This window comes from Pleurodeles waltl, chromosome 3_1, assembly GCF_031143425.1.
Source record: "Pleurodeles waltl isolate 20211129_DDA chromosome 3_1, aPleWal1.hap1.20221129, whole genome shotgun sequence".
NCBI classification, from domain to species: Eukaryota; Metazoa; Chordata; class Amphibia; order Caudata; family Salamandridae; genus Pleurodeles; species Pleurodeles waltl.
This window is the reverse complement of record NC_090440.1, coordinates 1,996,392,304-1,996,412,916: the sequence shown is the minus strand read 5'-3', so window position 1 is coordinate 1,996,412,916 and position 20,613 is coordinate 1,996,392,304. Positions and strand designations below refer to the sequence as shown.

Below are 20,613 nucleotides of genomic sequence, written 5' to 3'. Positions count from 1 at the left end.
TGTGCTGGGACCCTGCTAACCAGGCCCCAGCACCAGTGTTCTTTCCCAAAACTGTACCTTTGTCTCCACAATTGGCACAACCCTGGCACTCAGGTAAGTCCCTTGTAACTGGTACCCCTGGTACCAACGGCCCTGATGACAGGGAAGGTCTCTAAGGGCTGCAGCACGTCTTATGCCATCTTAGGGACCCCTCACTCAGCACATGCACACTGCCTCACAACTTGTGTGTGCTGGTGGGGAGAAAATGACTAAGTCGACATGGCACTCCCCTCAGAGTGCCATGCCAACCTCATACTGCCTGTGACAGGTAAGTCACCCCTCTAGCAGGCCTTACAGCCCTAAAGAACAAGTTACTTACCTTCTGTAACGCTTTTTTCTGGTGGATACACTAGCTACCTGTGGATTCCTCACCTTATGAATTCGTCCTTGCGTCAGCGACCGACGGAATGTCTTCTTCCTAGCTGTCCACGTCGACGAGGACGTCATAATGGCACGGCTCCACGTGACTCCGTCTGACGTCAACGTGCCAATAAGAGGTCCTTGTCGGCGTACTGACGTCAGTTTCACCTAATTTTTTACGTGCCTTTGAGGCGAACAGGTGAGAACCGTCTCATCAAAAATCATAAAGAAAAATATATATATACACACAATAACATTTTCCATTGAACGCATATATTTACATAGATAGATAGATATATATATATATATATATATATATACACACAAAATAAACATATCTCCAGATAAGCAAAAATCAACCACTACAAGATAACTGTGAAATCAGGCAGGCAACGGGGAGGCGGGAGGGACTGTGAGGAATCCACAGGTAGCTAGTGTATCCACCAGAAAAAGCGTTCCCAAAGGTAAGTAACTTGTTCTTCTGATGGATACAACTACCTGTGAATTCCTCACCTTATGAATAGAGTCCCAAAGCTGTACCGCACTCGGTGGTGGGTGCCCGCCTGATTACACCAAGAAATCTTGCAATACCGAACGAGCAAAATGACCGTCCCTCCTCACTTCAGAGTCCAAACAATCATGTTTTAAGAAGGTATGGAGTGACGCCCAAGTTGCCGCTTTGCATATATCTACTAATGGAACTCCTCTCGCTAGGGCAGAGGAAGCAGACTTAGCCCTAGTAGAATGGGCCCTGATACCTTCAGGAGGGACTTTCTTCGCCAGAGAGTAACACATTTTTATACACAATATGACCCACCTGGAGATTGTTCGTTTCTGGACCGCTCTGCCCTTTCGCTGTCCAACATACCCTACGAACAGCTGATCATCCAAGCGAAAGTCTTTTGTCCTCTCCAGGTAGAAACTCAGCGCCCTCTTAGGGTCCAGCCTATGGAGCCTCTCTTCATCTTTAGATGGGTGGGGAGGAGGGTAGAACGAGGGAAGGGTAATAGACTGCCCTATATGAAAAGGAGTGACAACTTTTGGCAGAAAAGCCGCCCTGGTTTTCAACACCACTTTATCAGGGAAAAACATGGTAAAGGGAGGTTTAACAGAAAGGGCTTGAAGCTCCCCAACCCTTCTAGCAGATGTAATCGCAATCAAGAAAACAGTCTTTAAGACCAAGTATCTCAACGGACATGAATGCATGGGCTCGAAAGGCGAACCCATCAAAAACGTCAATACCAGATTCAAGTCCCACTGAGGCATGTGAAAGGGCGTGGGAGGAAATTTATTTACTAAACCTTTAATAAATCTATTTACAATTGGAGATTTAAACAAAGAAGGTTGGTCCGGAAGGCAAAGAAAAGCCGACAGAGCTGCCAAATAACCTTTAACGGTAGCTACCGTACAGCCTTTCTTTGCTAAATTAAGAGCAAACAAAAGAATATCTGAAAGGTGTGCCTTCAAGGGAACTTTTTGATTCTCTCCACACCAAACCACAAATTTTGCCCACCTACCGGCATAAATGGATTTAGTTGATTGTCGCCTGGACAATAGAATAACATCCACTACATCCGGTGGGAGAGAAAATGAACTCAGGTTGCCCCGTTCAATCTCAAGGCATGAAGGTGCAGGCTCTGGAGGTGGGGGTGTAGAACCTGCCCCTGTGACTGTGAGAGGAGGTCTGCCCTAAGCGGGAGACGGAGCGGAGGGCACTGAGAGAGTTGAAGCAGGTCTGCATACCATACCCTTCTCGGACAGTCCGGTGCCACCAAGATGACTTGGGCCCGGTCTTGACGAACCTTCCTCAGAACCCGAGGAATCAAGGGTATGGGGGGAAACGCGTAAAGCAACTGGCCGCTCCAGGACATCTGAAACGCATCCCCCAATGCTCCTTGCAACGGATCCTGGAGGCTGCAGAACAACGGACAGTGCGCGTTCTCCCGAGTGGCGAATAGATCCACCTGAGGCGTACCCCACATCCCGAAGATGTAGAGGACCAGGTCCGGATTGAGACGCCACTCGTGATCTATCGAGAAGTGACGACTGAGACCGTCCGCACGTACATTCAGAACTCCGGCCAAATGATTTGCTATTAAGCAAATCTGATGGTCCTGAGCCCAGGACTAGAGTCGCAGGGCTTCTCTGCAGAGAAGGTACGACCCTACTACTCCCTGCTTGTTTATATACCACATCGCGGTAGTGTTGTCTGTTAAGATCTGAACTGACCGACCACGAAGGGAAGGGAGGAAGGCCTTGAGCGCCAAACGTACCGCCCGCAATTCCAACAGATTGATATGCAACATCTGTTACGCTGGAGACCAATGACCCTTAATCTCCAGGTCCCCAGATGAGCTCCCCACCCTAGAGTGGAAGCATCCAATATCACTGTGGCCACCGGAGGTGGCAGTGAAAACGGTTTTCCTTGGGAAAGGTTGCCCTCCACTGTCGACCAATGAAGATCCGCTACAGCGTCCTTGGAGATCTTTATTGAATCCCTGAGATCTCCTTTGTGCTGGAACCACTGCCTGCGGAGGCACCACTGAAGAGCCCTCATAGGCCAGCGAGCGTGAGTGACCAATAGAATGCAAGAAGCAAACAGACGTAGCAGGCGTAAGACCTTGAGGACTGGAACTGCCGCTCCAATTTGAAACAATGGAATCAGCGCCTGAATGTCCCGAACCCGCTGAGGCAGGGGGTAGGCCCGAAACAATGTTGTGTCCAGTACTGCCCCTATGAACAGGAGGCGTTGAGAGGGCTCCAGGTGAGATTTGGGCACATTTACAGAAAAACCCAGATCGAACAACAATTGGGTTGTCATTCACAGATGAGACAACACAAGCTCTGGAGACTTGGCTTTGATCAAGCAATCGTCCAGGTAGGGAAAAACCGCTACTTCCCTCCTTCTGAGATGTGCTGCAACAACCGCCATCACCTTCGTAAAAACCCGAGGTGCTGAAGATAGTCCAAACGGAAGGACCGCAAACTGGTAGTGTTGCGTTCCGACCACAAACCGGAGATACTTCCTGTGCGACTTGATTATCGGAACATGAAAGTACGCATCCTGCAAGTCGACAGACACCATCCAGTCTCCTTTGTTCAACGCCAATAGTACCTGTGCTAGGGTCAGCATTTTGAATTTTTCCTGTTTGAGGAACAAATTCAAAATCCTCAAGTCTAGCATCGGCCCTTAGACGACCGTCCACTTTGGGAATCAGGAAATATCTTGAATAACACCCCTGACCCCTTTCCTGCAACGGCACCAACTCTATAGCGCCCTTTGACAACATGGTTATAACATCCTGTTGCAACAACAGAAGATGGTCTTCTGAACAAAAGGAGGAACGGGGGGAAAGGGAGGAGGGAACTCCTGAAAGGGGAGAGCATAACCTTTTTCCACAATTCTTAACGCCCACGAGTCTGTTGTAATCGACTTCCACTTCTATAGAAAAAGACTCAATCTTCCCCCTACATGAGAAGTATGGATGATTAAGTGGGGAAAACTAGGGCTGCTTCTGCTGTTGTCCACCAGAGGAGGTGGATGAAGATGACAGATGCTGAGCTGGCCCTCTAGCTCTACCCCTACCCCGCCCTCTAAAGGCACGATAGGGCGGATTGGCAGGCTGCTGGGTGAAGGACTGCGACCTCCGAAAGGCAGAGCCACGAGTGAAACCCCGAAACCTGCGAAAAGGTCTATAAGATGTTGCAGCAGAGGTCTGTAAGCCTAAAGACTTAGCTGTCGCCCGACAGTCCTTAAACTGTTCAAGGGCAGAGTCCTGTCTCCAAACAGCTTTTCCCCATCAAATGGTAGATCCTTTAAGGTGGATTGAACATCCGATGAAAAACCAGAGGACCTTAACCAGGCATGCCTCCTAGTAGCCACAGATGTTCCCATGGCCCTGGCTATCGAATCCGAAGTGTCCAGTCCAGATTGTATAATTTCTTGTGCAGCCACCTGCCCATCCATAAAAAGGGATCCAAATGACCTTTGCATCTCCTGTGGCAGATCCTTTGCCATTTCCTTGGCGGAGTCGATAAGGGCGTGGACGTATCTGCTCAGCACACAGGTAGAATTAGTAGCCTTAAGCGCCATACTGCATGATGAAAAGATCTTCTTCGAAGACTGCTCCATCCTCTTGGACTCCCTATCAGTTGGGACTCCAGGGAATGTTCCAGGAGCAGACTTCGCGGAGCAAGACGCCTGGACTACTAAGCTTTCCGGAGTTGGATTTCGTGACAGGAAAACCGGATCCCCTGGTGCGCCCCTATGTCTCCTCGCCACTGCCCTGTTCACTGCAGGAGTTGTTACTGGCTTCTTCCACAAGTCCAATATAGGCTCATGTAAAAAAAGCCTAATTGAAAGGCAGCAAAGGGTCAGCACTGGACGCAGAAGGATGCAGTACCTCTGTGAACAGGTTAGTTTTCACCTCCGCCACAGACAAAGGCAAGTCCAGAAACTCTGCTGCCTTCCTTACCACTGTATGGAAGGAAGCAGCTTCTTCTGTAAACTCCCCCGGAGACGCAATGTCCCACTCCGGGGAAGTATCCAGACCACTTGCAGTGGCCAGACCCTGGAACTCATCCGAAGGCTCAATCTCACCTTCCTCCAGCTGTCTATATTCCTCCTCCTCCAAAAGTCTTAATGCATTCCTACGAGACCGAAGATGTGTCTCTAGGGCCGGCGTCAATAAAGAGTCCATCGACGACTTCGAACTTCGGAAAGGCCCAGGAAAAGATGGATGACTCCTAGTCTCACCCGGCGCCGACACGGAGTCCAACGATGACCTCCGCGGAGTCGGTTGGCAGGAAGGCGATGGAGCCGGTCTGGAAGGAGACCTAATCGACGTCGGATGGCGCGGTGATGGAGTCGGCTGACGCAATGGTGGATCCACCGTCACAAGTGGTAAAATCCCACTAGGGGATACCCTTGGCGCCGATCCGACAGTCTCCGTAGGGCGAAAGGGCATGAATGCAGCCGCCTTGTACGGCGCCGGAGAGCCCAAATCAAACGCCAATGGCCCCATGGGACCCGCCGGTGCACTAGCAGGGGCCATAGATTGAAACACGGCATACATTGCATTAATAAATGCAGCCGGATCCGTCCCTGGAGCCGGGAAAGCCGGGTATTGCTGAGCAGAGGTCTGCTGTACATCAGGCTCCCTCGACGCCGGCGAAAATTGAGGGCTATGATGAATGACCTCAAAGACAAATGGCGCCGGCGACAACTCCGGACTCCTGGGCTGAGGCATCACATTAGGGCTCATCTCCCATGTCTTCTGGCGTCGAGAAGACCTCGACCTCGATCGGCTCCGCTCCGACCGGCGCCGAGAGTCATGACGGCGCTGAGAGTCATGATGACGCAGCTTCTTATGCTTTTTGGGTGAAGCATGGGAGGAATCCTTTTTATGGCCCTTCTTCTTCGCTTTTGCTAGGAAAAGCTTCGCCTCACGCTCTTTCAGAGCTTTAGGATTCATGCTCTGGCACGAAGAGCATCCTTCAACATCATGCTCTGAACTAAGGCACCAAATACAATCCGAATGAGGGTAGGTGACTGACATCCGACCCCCGCATTCTCTACACTGCTTGAAACCAGACTTTTTTGGAGGCGACATTGTAACCACCAAAAAACGCTACAGTTATCAACGAGCCAGGAAGAAAAACCGTTGGCGTTGAAGGCACGGAAAAAAGGAAAACTGACGTCAGTACGCCGACAAGGACCTCTTATTGGCACGTTGATGTCAGACGGAGTCACGTGGAGCCGTGCCATTATGACGTCCTCGTCGACGTGGACAGCTAGGAAGAAGACTTTCCGTCGGATGCTGACGCAAGGACGAATTCATAAGGTGAGGAATCCACAGGTAGTTGTATCCATCAGAAGCAGGGTGCACTAGACCACAGGTGAGGGCATCTGTGCATGAGCACTATGCCCCTACAATGTCTAAGCAAAACAATAGACATTGTAAGTGCAGGGTAGCCATAAGAGTATATGGTCTGGGAGTTGGTCAAACACGAACTCCACAGTTCCATAATGGCTACCCTGAAAACTGGGAAGTTTGGTATCAAACTTCTCAGCACAATAAATGCACACTGATGCCAGTGTGCAATTTATTGTAACATACACCCAGAGGCCATCTTCGAGATGCCCCCTGAACACCTACCCGACTTCTAGTGTAGGCTGACCAGTTTCTGCCAGCCTGCCACACACCAGACATGTTGCTGGCCACATGGGGAGAGTGCCTTTGTCACTCTGTGGCCAGGAACAAAGCCTGTACTGGGCGGAGGTGCTTCTCACCTCCCCCTGCAGGAACTGTAACATCTGCCAAGGAGGCATTTCCTTACAGCGTGCAACCGCAGGAGCAAAGGGGGGGCCACACAGCGCTCCTGGCCGGACTAGAACAACTCATCAGCTGTGTGCGGGGTCAGCCCTGGGCGCGCCGGGGAGTCCACCTCAGAAAGCCAGTCCGGCGTGGCAAGGTCCTCACTATTAGGTTGTGAGGTTTCAGTTCCCATCTCTGAGATCGCCGAAGGAGAGTTAATGGCTGCCGCTAACTGCAGAGCCTCTCGCCGTTCCTGAATGATCTGCTCCAGATCGGGAACATGTTTCACCCTCTCCGGGGTGGCGTCGTTAGCCCTGCGGGCGTGTTTAGCACGAGTGCGCCTGCTCCTCGGCGCCACCGGAGTCTTTTCCGATTCCCTTCCATTGATTCTGCCTCCATTGATTCCAGTCGAGTTGTTGTGGGCGTCAGCTCGTCCAGCCGCACCTCAAGAGCTCCTGTCTTGTCCGCCAATTTGCGGTGATCCGCATGTAGCAGGGCAAGGCTGCTGGCCACCTTGTGTATCTTGCCTTCCAGGGACGTCCTGGCCCATTCCAAAGAGGCGTCTATTCGCTCCACCGACGCCAATACAGCGTCCAGCTTCTGGATGTCATGAGGTGCAGTCTCCTGTGTAGATTTTGCACCAGCTCCAGCACCAGAGTGGAGGTGGCCTACCCCACATACATGTTCAAGAAGGCAGTTCTGCACACCCTGCACAGGTCAGCTCTAAGGAGACCCCGCTGCTCTCAACTCACCAGTCCGTCACCTGGGAGCAAATAGGATGCATCACGCAGAGAACGCGACCCGGCCAGCTTCCACACAGGTAAACCCCCACAGGCCAAATAGCAGGGTCCGCCCCCACACCTCACCGTGCATCAAGAGTCCGACACTGGCTCCACAGATAACCGGGCCTCCCCAAAGACGAGGCGTCCAATCATGGGGCCACTCGGGCCCCCTCTAGCAGCGATCCTCCGCACCCTCCTCGCACTGGGAAGCCAGGCCAGGCTTGCTTGCGTGCCCCACTTGGCCTCAATGGGGCAGCAGCACGAGCAGCCTGGGCCCCGATCACTCCTCTGTTCCTCGGTGGTCCAATCTCCTATATTGCCCAGGAGGCCCCACCAACAAGGCCTCAACTCCCTTCAGGGCTCCAGTAGCGCCTTGGATTAGGCTCTCCTCGCCGTTGCGCCCCCAATCACCTCAGTCCGAGGCCCAGCGCCTCCATATCTTCGCCATACGTGGCCGCAGGGATCTCCAATGCGGCACACCTGCCGCAATCTCTGTCGCGCCCCTTGGCGCCTCTCCAGGCCCATCCACTCCGCGGGCGCCACCTCAATGCCCCGGCACGGGCCTTCGCGCCCAACCGCACGGCTCCCACCGGAGCGCCACAGGGGTCCGCAGGGCCAGGAACCGAGACTCTGGGGCACCAGGAGAGGCCAGCACCACAAGCAAGACACTGCGCCGCCCTCGCTGGCCCTGCACGCCGCGCTTAACACTGGATAATCCGGGACATGGGCGCGGAGCGCTAGTAACTTGTGTCCGCCATCTTAGATGGCTGGCCACGCCCCCGCCATTATAGCCTATGATAGTGATATATGTACTGCTTTCTTAAATTACCAGGGACTCCCATCTCGACGACGACGGGGAATGATTCAAGCATGTGAATCTATGAAAGATCCAATACTGGAGAACTGTTGACCTTTTCGGACCAAAGCACAAACGTTCACCCTCTGGTCAGTGGTGAGAATGTGGTACTCTATCCCTCAAGCCTATGAGCAACAGTGTTTCTTCCATGCCCACTATTACAGTTACTTTGAGGGTTCAGTTGTTTTAATGTTATGTTTCAAGTTTGACGTAGTGTTTGAGTTAGCTTTCCAGGCTATCTAGGCTGTGTTTACGCCACTTAAATAATTGCAAGACACGCAGTAGCCTTTCAGGGCGTTCCCCAGGCAATAAAAAAATAAAATGAATTGAGGACAGGCTCTGAAAATTAATCTTAAAGCGAACACACATCAATGAGACAAAACTAAGGCTCTCTGTACAAGCCACTTTCAATGTTCATAGCCACCGCTTCTGGGCAAATGTGAAGCTTACATCAGTGACCACTCTACTGTAATCTAACAGCCTCTGCTGCAATTCTGGCTACTGGAATTTCCTTACCACTAGCATTCAGGAATACACCAACATACTTCAACCTTAAGGAGGGAATATTTCTTAAACAGTCATTTACTTCCAGTAGGGTACTGCACATCAGGCCCAACGTCACATTTACACTATGAACCGCAGCCAGGGCCTGTAATACAGCCAGTCACCATGCAGCTTGTACTGCATGGTGACTGGCTATGTTACTGGCCCTACACTATCGATCAAGTTGCAGCAGAGTCAGGGCCCTATGGCTGTTACAGGTCAACCAAGCACAATGTCAGTGGGGAGCAGAGCCTGCTGTACAGCATGAATCACAACCGATCAGAGGAAGGTGAGGTAGGTATAAAAAAGAAAGCCTAGGGTGTTAACATGAACGAGGAGTTAACACTCCTGAAATAAGGCTGGCCTCGAGGAAAATCACTGCAATTCCCAACATACCATAAGCACCTATGGTGACAGATGGATAAGTTACTTACCTGTAAAAACAAATTTCTCAGAGACGCTTGACCAACTTGAGCGTCCGCCTTGGCATCTGAATCTAAACAGTAATGCCTAGTAAACGTATGTATAGATCTCCATGTAGCGGCCTTACAGATCTCAGAGATTGGAACATTGTTAAGGAGGGCAGCAGTAGCCGCTTTTCCTCTTGTCGAATGAGCCTTAAGCCTAGCCAATAACTGTTTGTTAGCCAATTGATATGCAGTTACAATACATGAAACTATCCATCTAGAAATAGTTTGTTTTGAGGCTGCATCGCCTGTTCTCATATGTCCATAATTTACAAACAGGTGGTGAGATCGTCTAATCAATTTGGTCTTATCCAGGTAAAGCTGTCGTCAAGCTCAGAGAGGGAAGGTTGGGGTGAAGAATCTTGCCTCCCAGACTGCAAAGGAGATCCGGTCTGCACGGCAGCCTCTTGTGTAGTTAATCTGACAGCTTGAGAAAATCTGTGTACCAGAACGGTCGAGGCCATTGCGGGGCTATGAGTGTTGGATCTGTAGAGTTTGTTTATTACCGCTGGTATCAGGGGAATCGGTGGTAAAGCATAGAGAAATATCCCTGACCAGTCTAACAACAGGGCATTCCCTCGAGACCCCGGACGGTAGAACCTGGACGCGAAGTCTGGGCATTTTTTGTTTACTTCGTCTGCAAACAGATCTAATTGAGGCTGACCCCATTGAACGAAGATTTCTGCGACGACCTCGTCGTGAAGAACCCAGCCGTGGGCGTCCGCAAGGGTTCTGGTTAGGAAGTCTGCCTCCACGTTTTGCTGCCCTGGGAGGTGGATCGCTGTAAGAGACATTCCCCTCGCTATGAGCCAGTGCCAAATGGTTTGAGACTCCCGAGACAGGGGCCGGGATCTCGTACCCCCTTGCTTGTTCAGATAATACATTGTCGTCGTATTGTCCGACTGCAACAGCAGAGACTTTCCCTGAATCGATGGTGCAATGATTTGAGAGCCAGATGAACCACTCTGAGCTCCAGCTCCAGCAGGTTGATATGGTAAGTCTTCTCTTTGCTGGACCACAAGCCCTGAGCTTGAAGGGAACCCAGATGCGCTCCCCAGCCCTGTAGCGATGCATCCATTACCAGAGTGTCGGAAGGAATTTGTTGGTGAAACAGAACTCCTACTGACAGGTGATGTCTGCGCGTCCACCATTGCAATGATTGCCGCGCTCCTACAGGAAGAAGCATCCTGTCCTCCCATTGGCGTTCGGGACAATGAAAATGCAAGAGGCCATGGAGCCCAACAGAGATGTCACCTGACGGGCCATAGGCGCGGGGGAACCAAGAAGATCGTAACACTTCCTCCTTATTGATAATAGTCGTTCCTCCGAAGGATACACTTTTTCTAGCTCTGTATTCAGTATCGCCCCCAGGTAATGGAGGGTTTGAGTTGGGATGAGGGTGGACTTTTGGAAGTTGACTTGCAGACCTAGAGAGTGGAAAACACTGAGAACAATGTCTAGATGCTTTTTCGCCTTTTCCAAAGAGGAGGCTTTCAGTAGCCAATCGTCTAAGTATGGATAAATGAAGATTTTCTGCTTCCTTAAATGCATCGCTACCGTTGCTACACACTTGGAGAATGCGCGAGGGGCAGATTTGAGGCCGAAAGGCAGCACCTTGAACTGATAGTGTTGAGAGGCTATCACAAACCGTAGGAATTTCCGATGTTGGGTACAATCGGGATATGAAAATACGCATCCTGCAGATCTATGGAGCACATCCAGTCTCCTCGATGAAGCTGAGGGAAAATCTGATGAAGAGACAGCATTCTGAATTTTTGTTTCCGTATGAATTTGTTGAGCAGTCTCAAGTCTAGAATAGGTCTGAAGACTCCTTCCCGACCCTTTTTTGCTACTAGAAAATATCGGGAGTATACTCCCTTTCCCCTTTGGGCGGCTGGCACCTTTTCTATCACTCTTTTCTGCAACAGGACGCGAACCTCTTTGCGTTGTAAGTTCCTGTGAGCAGGCCTCGACTTGTTGGTGGCAAATGAGGTGGAGGTTGTCGGAAAAGAAGAGAGTATCCATTCTCTACAATGTTCAGGACCCATTTGTCTCTTGTTATGCCATGCCACTCGTGAGCTAACTCTGTGATACTTCCCCCAACCGGAGTGGTGGACGGTATTAAGGGAAGCGAACCCTCATTGTTTTGTGGGGTTTTGGGGGTTGCCTGCTTAGGTCTGCTTGATCCTCGGTCTCTTGTGGCCTTGCGAGACTGGAAGAGAGAAGATGCCCTTGCTTCTGTTGCAGGCTCTGGGACCAATGAGGGGTTTGAATCCTCTGTTGGAACGGACGCCTGTCGTATGGTCTGTACCTCCTTCTGAAGTCTTTCCTTCTTTCCAGACCCACTGCCCTCATCGTGTCGACCTCCGCCTTCATACGTACCATCTCATCATCCGTGTGGGCTCCAAATAACGAGTTTCCGTTAAACGGAAGATTCAGGATACCTAGTTGTGCCTCCTGCTTCAACCCTGTGAGCCTCAGCCAGGAAGATCTTCTTGCGCAAACCCCATGCGCGTATCCATGTGCCGCCAAGTCCGCACCATCTGCGGCTGCACTGATGATTTGATTGGACACCAGACTTCCCTCTTGAAGGATCTCCTGGAAGTCCTGCCTGTCCTCTCTAGACAGCTTTTCTGCAAGCCTGTTCAGCGAGTCCCAGAGGGATCGATCATATCTGCCTAGTAGTGCTGAGGCGCTGGAGGCCTTCATCGACGCCGCCGTGCCACACATCTTCCTACCCAGAGACTCCAGATGTCTACTCTCCTTGTCTGCGGGAACCGTTGAGGATGACACCACTGAATGCATCTTGCGGGCTGTGGCTAATATGACAGTCTGGTGGTGGATCAGCCCTGAGAAACAAAGGATCCTGATCAGGGGCCTTGTACTTTTTCAAGATCCTAGCAGGAGCTGAACGGAGGTTTGCTGGCATCAAAAAAGTCTCCATGGTTGGCTGGAGAAGACCAGGCACGAGTGGTAACAACTTCCTTGAAACCGTTCTGTGTTGCAGGGTTTCGAAGATCAGATGAGGAAGTTGAAGGTTCCGGGACATCAATGTTAACCTTTTGTGCTCCCCTGAGCAGCACCTCATTGAAAGTTGTTATATCATCTACCGGGGAAACTCTAGCTGGTTGAGAGTCCGTCAGAATCGGGGAGTAACCTCTTATGGAAGACCTCGACGATGTGGACCAAGAAGGGGTCCTTCTGTGATGGCGCGACCTTGACCTTGGCCTCCTCTGGGAGCATGACCTGCTCCTAGATCTTGTGGTAGTGCGTCGAGGCCTAGTGGTAGATTGGCGAGACGTAGAGCGAGCGTTCTCTGCATGCGCCGTTGGCGGTGGTGTCCTTGGAAGCACCGCTGATGCTGAGTACATGCGTGTGTACTGAGAGTCTGGAGAAGCCGGTGCCTTTTTAAGGCTCTCCAACCACCTAGGCGATAGGTTTATGGGCGAGATGTGCCCTGACTATGAGGCCCCTGACCGTCTGGACGATCCACTCCTTATGGAGACCACTGGACTTGGTGGAGTGAGATTCTTGTCGGCCGGTGGTTGCTGACGCTCTTTTCCTTGAGAGATAGGCAGTAGCTGCCTCAACGTCGAACTGTGTACCGACATCGAAGGAGGCCCAGAATGTGTTGCAAACTGCTCAGGTCTCAACGTCGTATGCTTCGCCGTCGAGTGATGGGCTGCTGACGCCGGAAGTCTCTGCTCTCCACGCTGAGGCGACCTAGACGTCGTCTTCCGTGCCGTCGAGGGTAGTAATGCCTTCGACGGCGTATGAGCACGCCGGTGCTGGCTCGACGTCGATCGGTGGGTTGCCGTCGATGGAGATCTGTCCAGATGAGGGAGGTGAGCTTTCGACGTTGTATCCTTCGACGCCGGTCGGGTCGCCGTCGACGGCGATAAGCGATGATGCGACGGTGGCAGCGATGACGTCGACGGGGAACAAACAGGTACTTTCTTACCAGCTGACGTCGATCTAGCCTGTTGCTCATGAGAATGGCTTGTTGACTGCCTGGGAAGAGAAGAGGATGATGTTTTCTGCCTCTCATGAAGTCCAATTTTCTCTCTGTCCTTCAGAGTCCTTTTGGACATGTTTTTACAGTGCCTGCATGTGTCAGGGCAGTGGCTCTGAGGCAAACACACAATGCTGAGAGAGAGAGTGTGGATCAGACTGGGCCTTCTTCTTCCCACAGGAAGGGCACTTCACAAAAAGAGAAGACATTTTCCAGACAGGAAAAAATCCCCTCACTCAGAAAAAGGTGAAAAACGTCGAGTGAAGGTAGAAAAAAACAAGGTTTTTGAATATTTTTCTGTGAAAAACTCAGAAAAACTGAGAGCTCAATGCTCCAGGATCCTCTCAGAAGAAGCCGGAAAAAAGAACTGACCTAACTGTGAACCAACTGTCACCGCTCCTTCACCCCTGAGGCATGGTGGGATAATGGAGGTGCTCAGGGTCTTAAAGGCACAGTGCCAAATTTTGTGTTTCTGCTGTATTAACTTGCATGCAGCCTATTGGCTAATAATGCTCTGTTGTTTTCAATGTAGTTTTTTCTCTTTTCACATGTGTTGATAGTATTTTTTCTGTGCCCTCCAATTGGGTTTCAGTAAGTTTTCTTGTAATTATAAGGGAGAGTGTTTAAAAAAAAAAACTCCATAGAAATAAAGCATTTTAGCCTGTTTATCAACATAGTCCTCATTGCTGTTATACACATGTATACATGATTCTGGTATGGAAATTATCTACTAAAAAAATTCTATATTTTTCATATATATTTCATACTTATACATGTGTGTTTTTATATATGCTCCGGGATCCCGCACGAAGGCGGGAATATTCAATGTTTATGACTATTGATGAGGATCCCCTGGAAGAGAAGGGGAATATTCAGCATTGAAGACAGAATCTATCTTTGAGTGGCAGCAGTACGTTATGATTGCATGTACATGACCTGTTGAAGACTGAGCAGCCAACAGTATCACTAAATAAACATACTAATAAAGCTGGCATTTCACGACAAAAACTGTTTTTTCATGAAAATGACGAACTACTTTTCCTGAGGAATCAATTTATTTTTTTCATATGAAAATTTTGTATTTCATTAAAAAGTGTGTATTTTCAAAAAACGATTTTTTTTTGTGGCCAAAGCTACTGCATTTCTAAATATATATTTCAAGCTGATATTTAAGCCATAATCGCTACTGAATTGGCTAGGGACTGTAATATTTGTATCATTTTTTTTCCAGCCTGCCCCTTCGAAGATGATTCTCAATCATAACATCGGCTGCATTTCATATGGCAGACTCTTCTTCGAAGGGCCAGGAAGGAAGCAAAGTTGATAGGAAGTGACATGTACAAGTGAAGACCCTATGTAAAATGACAGCCCATGTAAAATTATATTCTCAGAGCTGCCTGTAACACAGGTGTATTTGTAGACATTTTTAGGGAAATTGTGCAGAAAATGCTGTTTCGCAACCATTTTCTCAAACATCTCATGTGAAAACCCAACACCTCTTGGAAGATGAAATTCCCAGGGTACACCATGAGCATACTGGAATATTAATATTTTCTGTGTGCCCTCATAGAAACTATGGCTTTTTCTCTAAAAACTGAGGTGTAAGTATAATATTAATCATGGGCAGCCAGCAACACAGAACACTCCTGTCATATACTGAACAAGTAGAGCATATCCAGCAGCAGCCCACATTTCCCACTAACACCAAGAACTGGTAGTGCACGAGACTAGCATGACAAGCTTCTCTCACACACAGCCCAGTACAGAAGGAAGTAGTCAGCTTCCCTGAGATATACTGGATAGGCATAGTACACATCATCAGTGCAGGTCCCCACCACACAACACATTTAAAGACACTGTGCCAGTGGAGCTTTCTTTTAAACAAAGAAGAAGAGTAACACTGGCATGCGCACTGGAATGCCCCCTATCGCCATACACACAAATCAAAGGACGATATCCAATTGCACACAGCAGATCACATCTCCATATCTGCAGCGATATGCATTGTTGCATAATGTACAATGCAAATGTGGAGAAAGCATAGAAGGTGTGTGGGGCACGCTTGCTATGTGCTCAAGTACTGTAACACAACACAGTAATTCACCACAATGCACTGTATAGAAAACTTGAAGTCTCATACTAATTAAACACAATGGATGACAAAAAAATCCCCACCACAGTATAAGGTTAGAAACGTGCACACGAGAAGCCTTATTCTACCTGTTGATGTGCTCCTTCAATATAATACGCAGCTGAAAGTGCAGCAACCAGCAGCAGTAAAGAAAAAACGAACCCCCGACGGTGCCATAACCTACAAAATACCAAAACCGAGTTAGTTCTGTGCATCCACTTGTGCCATATATACATTAAACTTTGAAATACAATAACAAAACACAATCATCTTTAAGCAAGACTGCAAAGAAATCATGCGTGCTGATTCGCCGATTACAGTGTTTATGAGATGGTGTATAGTATCTAGGAGTGGGACAACGGTCAGCAGTAAATGCATATAGAAAATTACCAACAATAAAAGCAGCTTCTTTAACACGTGACTAAAATAATTGGTACAGTCTAGGGGCCATTTGATTGCTCTCCATCACACGGGCTGGGTTCCGAATCAGGAAGTTGAGAGAAAACATGAACATTTTACAGGGGGTTCAACGGATGAACCAATTTTGTCATTCAACATGTGCCAATGATAGGTAATCATCACTGCTTTTACTTTAAACATGGTTTGGGGTGAATTATTGTATGCGCATTTTCAAGATGTTGCTCTTATTTTGAGGCAGGAGGCTGCTTGGCAGGACTCACCAAATACCTGTGTGACCTGTTCTTTATAGCAAGAAAGAAAAGATAACTGTTTACCAAACACCTGTCTCAGAAAACTGAGCACTCAATTAGGAGCCTGAATAACAAAAAGGTTTGGTATTGCTACAGTGTTGTGATTCAAACGCCCTCCCCCAACCCCTACCTGCAAACCCCCCTCCCCCACCCCCGCTCTTCCCAAACGTCTCACCTCCCTCCCATTAGGATCCGCCGAAGATTATCCTTCCCTCTTTATTATATATTACTTTACTGCAAGTGGGTTAGTAAAAATAAAGCCGAAAATAGGTTTTGGTAAAATGCCTCACTGAGTGAAAATATTCTTCTTTGCTTGAATATAATACGAAGGGTATATTCTGGAGGACTTTGCCCGAGGAACACTAAAATCCCCCGTTTCAAGCACAAAAGCAAAATGTCAATAAATGAAGCAGAAAAATTGTGCAACAACACTCAGAATACAATCACTTCGCACACACTGAAAGAAAAGTAGAAATATGAAGGCTAACACACATTATGTATGTATGATATTAAATGTGAGCAGAAGGTCATTAAACAATACTATTTCAGTATGCTCTGGACTGGGTTTACATAAAAAAGTTCATTAAATCCATCGTCAAGCAGAAAAGGCGGCTTGAAGGCATGGAAAAATGCAAGGAGGAATATTTCTTAATTCAAGAGAGACACAATTAACACTTTCAAAATAAAAGTGGGAGGAGTCCTCAGAATAATTTTGTCCCGACAAAACAATACAAGAAGCATACTGATGCAACTGTCCGTAGTTATGAGAAGGAAGCACTCCTAGGAACAAGTTTCAATCTGAAGGTGTTTGAGTCAATCTGCCCAGACCCACGGTGAAATCGCAAGAGACTCTGGGTCACCTAACCAGAGGGGACAGCAGTAGCAAGACGCTCAGATGATGTTTGACAACCTCATTGGAGGGGAGGCGGCTGCAGTCATAACATGTGGAGCTTGGCAGAGTGGAAAACTGATTGTGGAAGTCTCTGGGACCCGCAAGCATTCCAGGATAGTTAAAGAGAGAGCCCATATTTGGAAAGGATTCCAACTCCTTCTGTTACCTTTCTGAAGCTTAGGTGATATAATTTTCTGAATGGGGTGCAGCAGGGGCACTTTTACAGCTGCATAGGGCGCAATATATTGATGAAGACCCAGTAAGCCCCATTCAGATGGCACTCAGATTATTCTCTACTTGGATGAGGACTTGAAGGTTATGGCAGCCAACCTTTGGCAATGCATGCTAGTATCCAGCACTAAACCAGCAGCCATTGTCTCATACTAGACAGGACCATCCCATTCCAGGAAAAACCATTGAAAATCCAGGCTTCGAAATGGCTAGTGACCTTACTTTGGCTCTTTTGCACTACAATCTTGCTTGCACCATGGCACTCTCTTAACTAGGTGCCTTGGGAACATCTCCTTATAAAGGTAGAACAATGGTGAAAAAGACCCATTGCAATACCTCACATGACTGAAATAAAAACGACACTTCCTCTCCAGCTGATTTCCAATCTTTAATTGTTTAGAAAACAAGTTAAGGTCTCCGTTATCTCCACCTGATCAGGGTGAATGGAATCTAAAAGCCAGGAACAATTAATGTGAGTAGAAGTGCTTCATAAATAGCACATCAAATTATCAAACATTCGATAGCTAAAATGGTTAAAGTAGCAACAAAGGTAATCTGGCCCTGGACACCCCTAAGGGGATTGTCCACACATTTATCACTTACAGACGGGTCTATGTCAACATTCTTTACGTAGGTGCCCGCCAGAATCTGCTGTCCCGACTGTACTGTGTACAAAACCCTGCAGCAAGACTTAATCTGAATATCCCCGGACATCATTCTAACAGACCAGGGCTCAAAGAACTTCACTGGCTACCAAACAAGTCTACGAGAAAGTTCAAAAACCTTCTGATCACTTACAGAGCCCCCCACAAAAGGGTACCAGATATATCAGCCTTGCTCAAACTCTACTCTTCACTTCTAATCTAAACCTCCTGTGCTTCCCCAGATACCAGAGCTGGGGCCAGGTTTTTCTCGGTTCTGGAACTCTCTCCCACTCTCCCTCCAGTCTATCCCTTCCGAAAGCCTGTTCAAGGCTCAGTTGACAACCACACCATTCTGTGAATTATAAGCCTCCACTCCTACATGACCCTCACAATTTCCATGACGCCCTTTCTGAAGCAACAGTTGCACTGTAAAAATCTCTTCATTCAGTTGTTCATTCATTCAGTCATTCTGGTGAAGCAATTGGATTGCTCAAGTGTCTTATAAAGGCTGATGCAAAAATAGTTTGATTGACTTTAAAAAAAAAAATATTATTGCATTCGGCTAGTAACTGAAATGCATCGCAAACCCTTTATTGACATCTGGGGGAGACTAACGTGCAAACTAAGCCAGAAATTGACATTGTATCTGGTGTCTCAACAAAGATCGTTTAAAGTGACAAAGTGCACAGTTCGGATAGCTGCCACGGGGCATATGAAAGTTAAAAGGAACGAAAAATCTAATGCTTGCAACACAGAACACATTGTGCTTGTGTGCCCTTACTCGAGGATGAGGTACGTTTGAGTCATGGCGTCGCACGGAAAGGCCATACCCAGCTGGAAGAGGACTCGGAAGTGTGCCACGAGCTCCACATGTTCTGCACTCTGCCCTCTCATAGCTGCTGAGCAGGACTTTGTAACTTTGGGAGATAGTCTTGATACGGCTGTCATTTTTTTTTTCAGGGGCAACTTGGTCAGATTTTGTATCAACTCACAGTTAACAAGCAAGCCTGTCACATTTACACACTCAATGTACATTGATCTGTAGAAATAAAATCAACCAGCAGAACTCTGTCTACGTCGCAATAAACAAACTAGTACAAATAAGGAAAGTAACGTAAAGTCGCAATATAAATGAAGCTATGTTGTAACTGAGATGCATTAATACGTTTGTCAGTCACATTTTCTGAAGGAGTGACATAAGCAGCAAACAAAACACCTACTCACAAATCAATTAGTTAACGGATCTGCAATGAAGTTAATTCCGCTTTTCTGAAATGAAGAACAGCCGCTGGAGTCCACGAGTATGGAGCCCAGCCTGCTAGGATGGCAAATCTAGTCAAATCTTTGGCAGTAGCCAGGTACCCTATTTATTGAGCCACGGAAGCCCTGATGTGCTGCATCGAAATATCAACAAACGTCATGTTGATGGGCTAGAACCTTCGAAGGTGACACACTAGGAGACGACTCAGCAAGTAGCAAGCGCTGTGCTCTCGTGCACATGTACGGGGGATTCACCTGGGCCCGTCTCGGAAATCTCTACAGCAAGCAAGACCCTGCTTTCAGCTAAGTTACATATATTCAAAATGCTGGCCTTGCAAGTGAGATGAAATTGTATTCACCCTTATGCGACACCATTAGTCAAGGACTGTAACCGGCACCAGATAAAAAAACAATCAGTCAATTTCTTGGAACCTGTCTGCGTTATCACACAATCGATCATTACATGCAATCGTTTGCAATCCTTTCTATTCATTAGTTGTAATACGGGTGAACCAGATGGATGCTTTCACTCATAGTCTAAGCATTCTTGTAGCAGGGGTTCTGACAAGGAGTAACATATTGAAGGGCACTTTACATCTGTTTAAGCTCACCTTGGCAAAGTAGGTTGAGGGACTAATCAGATTTAATGAACTATTTGTTCTCCTATTCACACCACTCTTTTGCAGTCTTTGTTAGAAATGTATGTTCTTTTTCATCTCAAATCTTTCAGAAACACTAAAAATGTATATATGACACCTCATTTTTGTCCTCCTTTGGGCCCTCTTTTCACTCTGTCCAGCACATGCTTCCTTGCATCGGCATCACTTCTTCAATCACCCCCACCACACACATAATGCACTCACTCAACTGTATGAATTTTATTTGATTTAGCTTTCTGTCTTTCAATATTTTGACAGCTGTATCCTCTTCACACTCTTTTGCATAGAATCACAGTTACAATTGCTACACTTGACCACTGCGCTGTACAGTCTACAGAGAGACAAAGGATTGGATAAGCACAAGAAACTTGCACTGCGCTTTGTCTGAACTCCATAGCTCTCAATCGTGGTCCGTTATAAACACATCCCCTTAAACTCACACAATTATACAGGAGTGACTGTTTGCCAACGACGCACTATACAGGAGTAAAATGTTGCATGAAAAAAAAACTACAGAAACCCTACATCCTGGAAAAATCAAATACTCTCAGTCAGTGCAACAGTAAGTATACAAGCATTTGCAATGCAATGGGTCTCAGGTTTGCTTGAGTTAGAGCTATCAGCGTTGTAAATTCCTAACTGGACTTTTCTTGCCACATAAATTGAAAACGAAAAGTAAAAAAAAGCTGACATAAGCGAGCCAATTCAGA

General features: G+C 47.8%; 1 protein-coding gene across 4 annotated transcripts in view; it reads right to left on the bottom strand.

The window, feature by feature from the left end:
* The window catches only part of VMP1 (vacuole membrane protein 1), a 682,493-nt gene that overhangs the window by 506,099 nt on the left and 155,781 nt on the right, over positions 1–20,613 (bottom strand). For all 4 annotated transcript variants that reach the window (XM_069226431.1, XM_069226430.1, XM_069226432.1 and 1 more), the window contains one exon: positions 15,597–15,687. In XM_069226431.1, the coding sequence (XP_069082532.1) occupies positions 15,597–15,687 (91 nt within the window). The remainder of the gene's footprint in view (positions 1–15,596; positions 15,688–20,613) is intronic.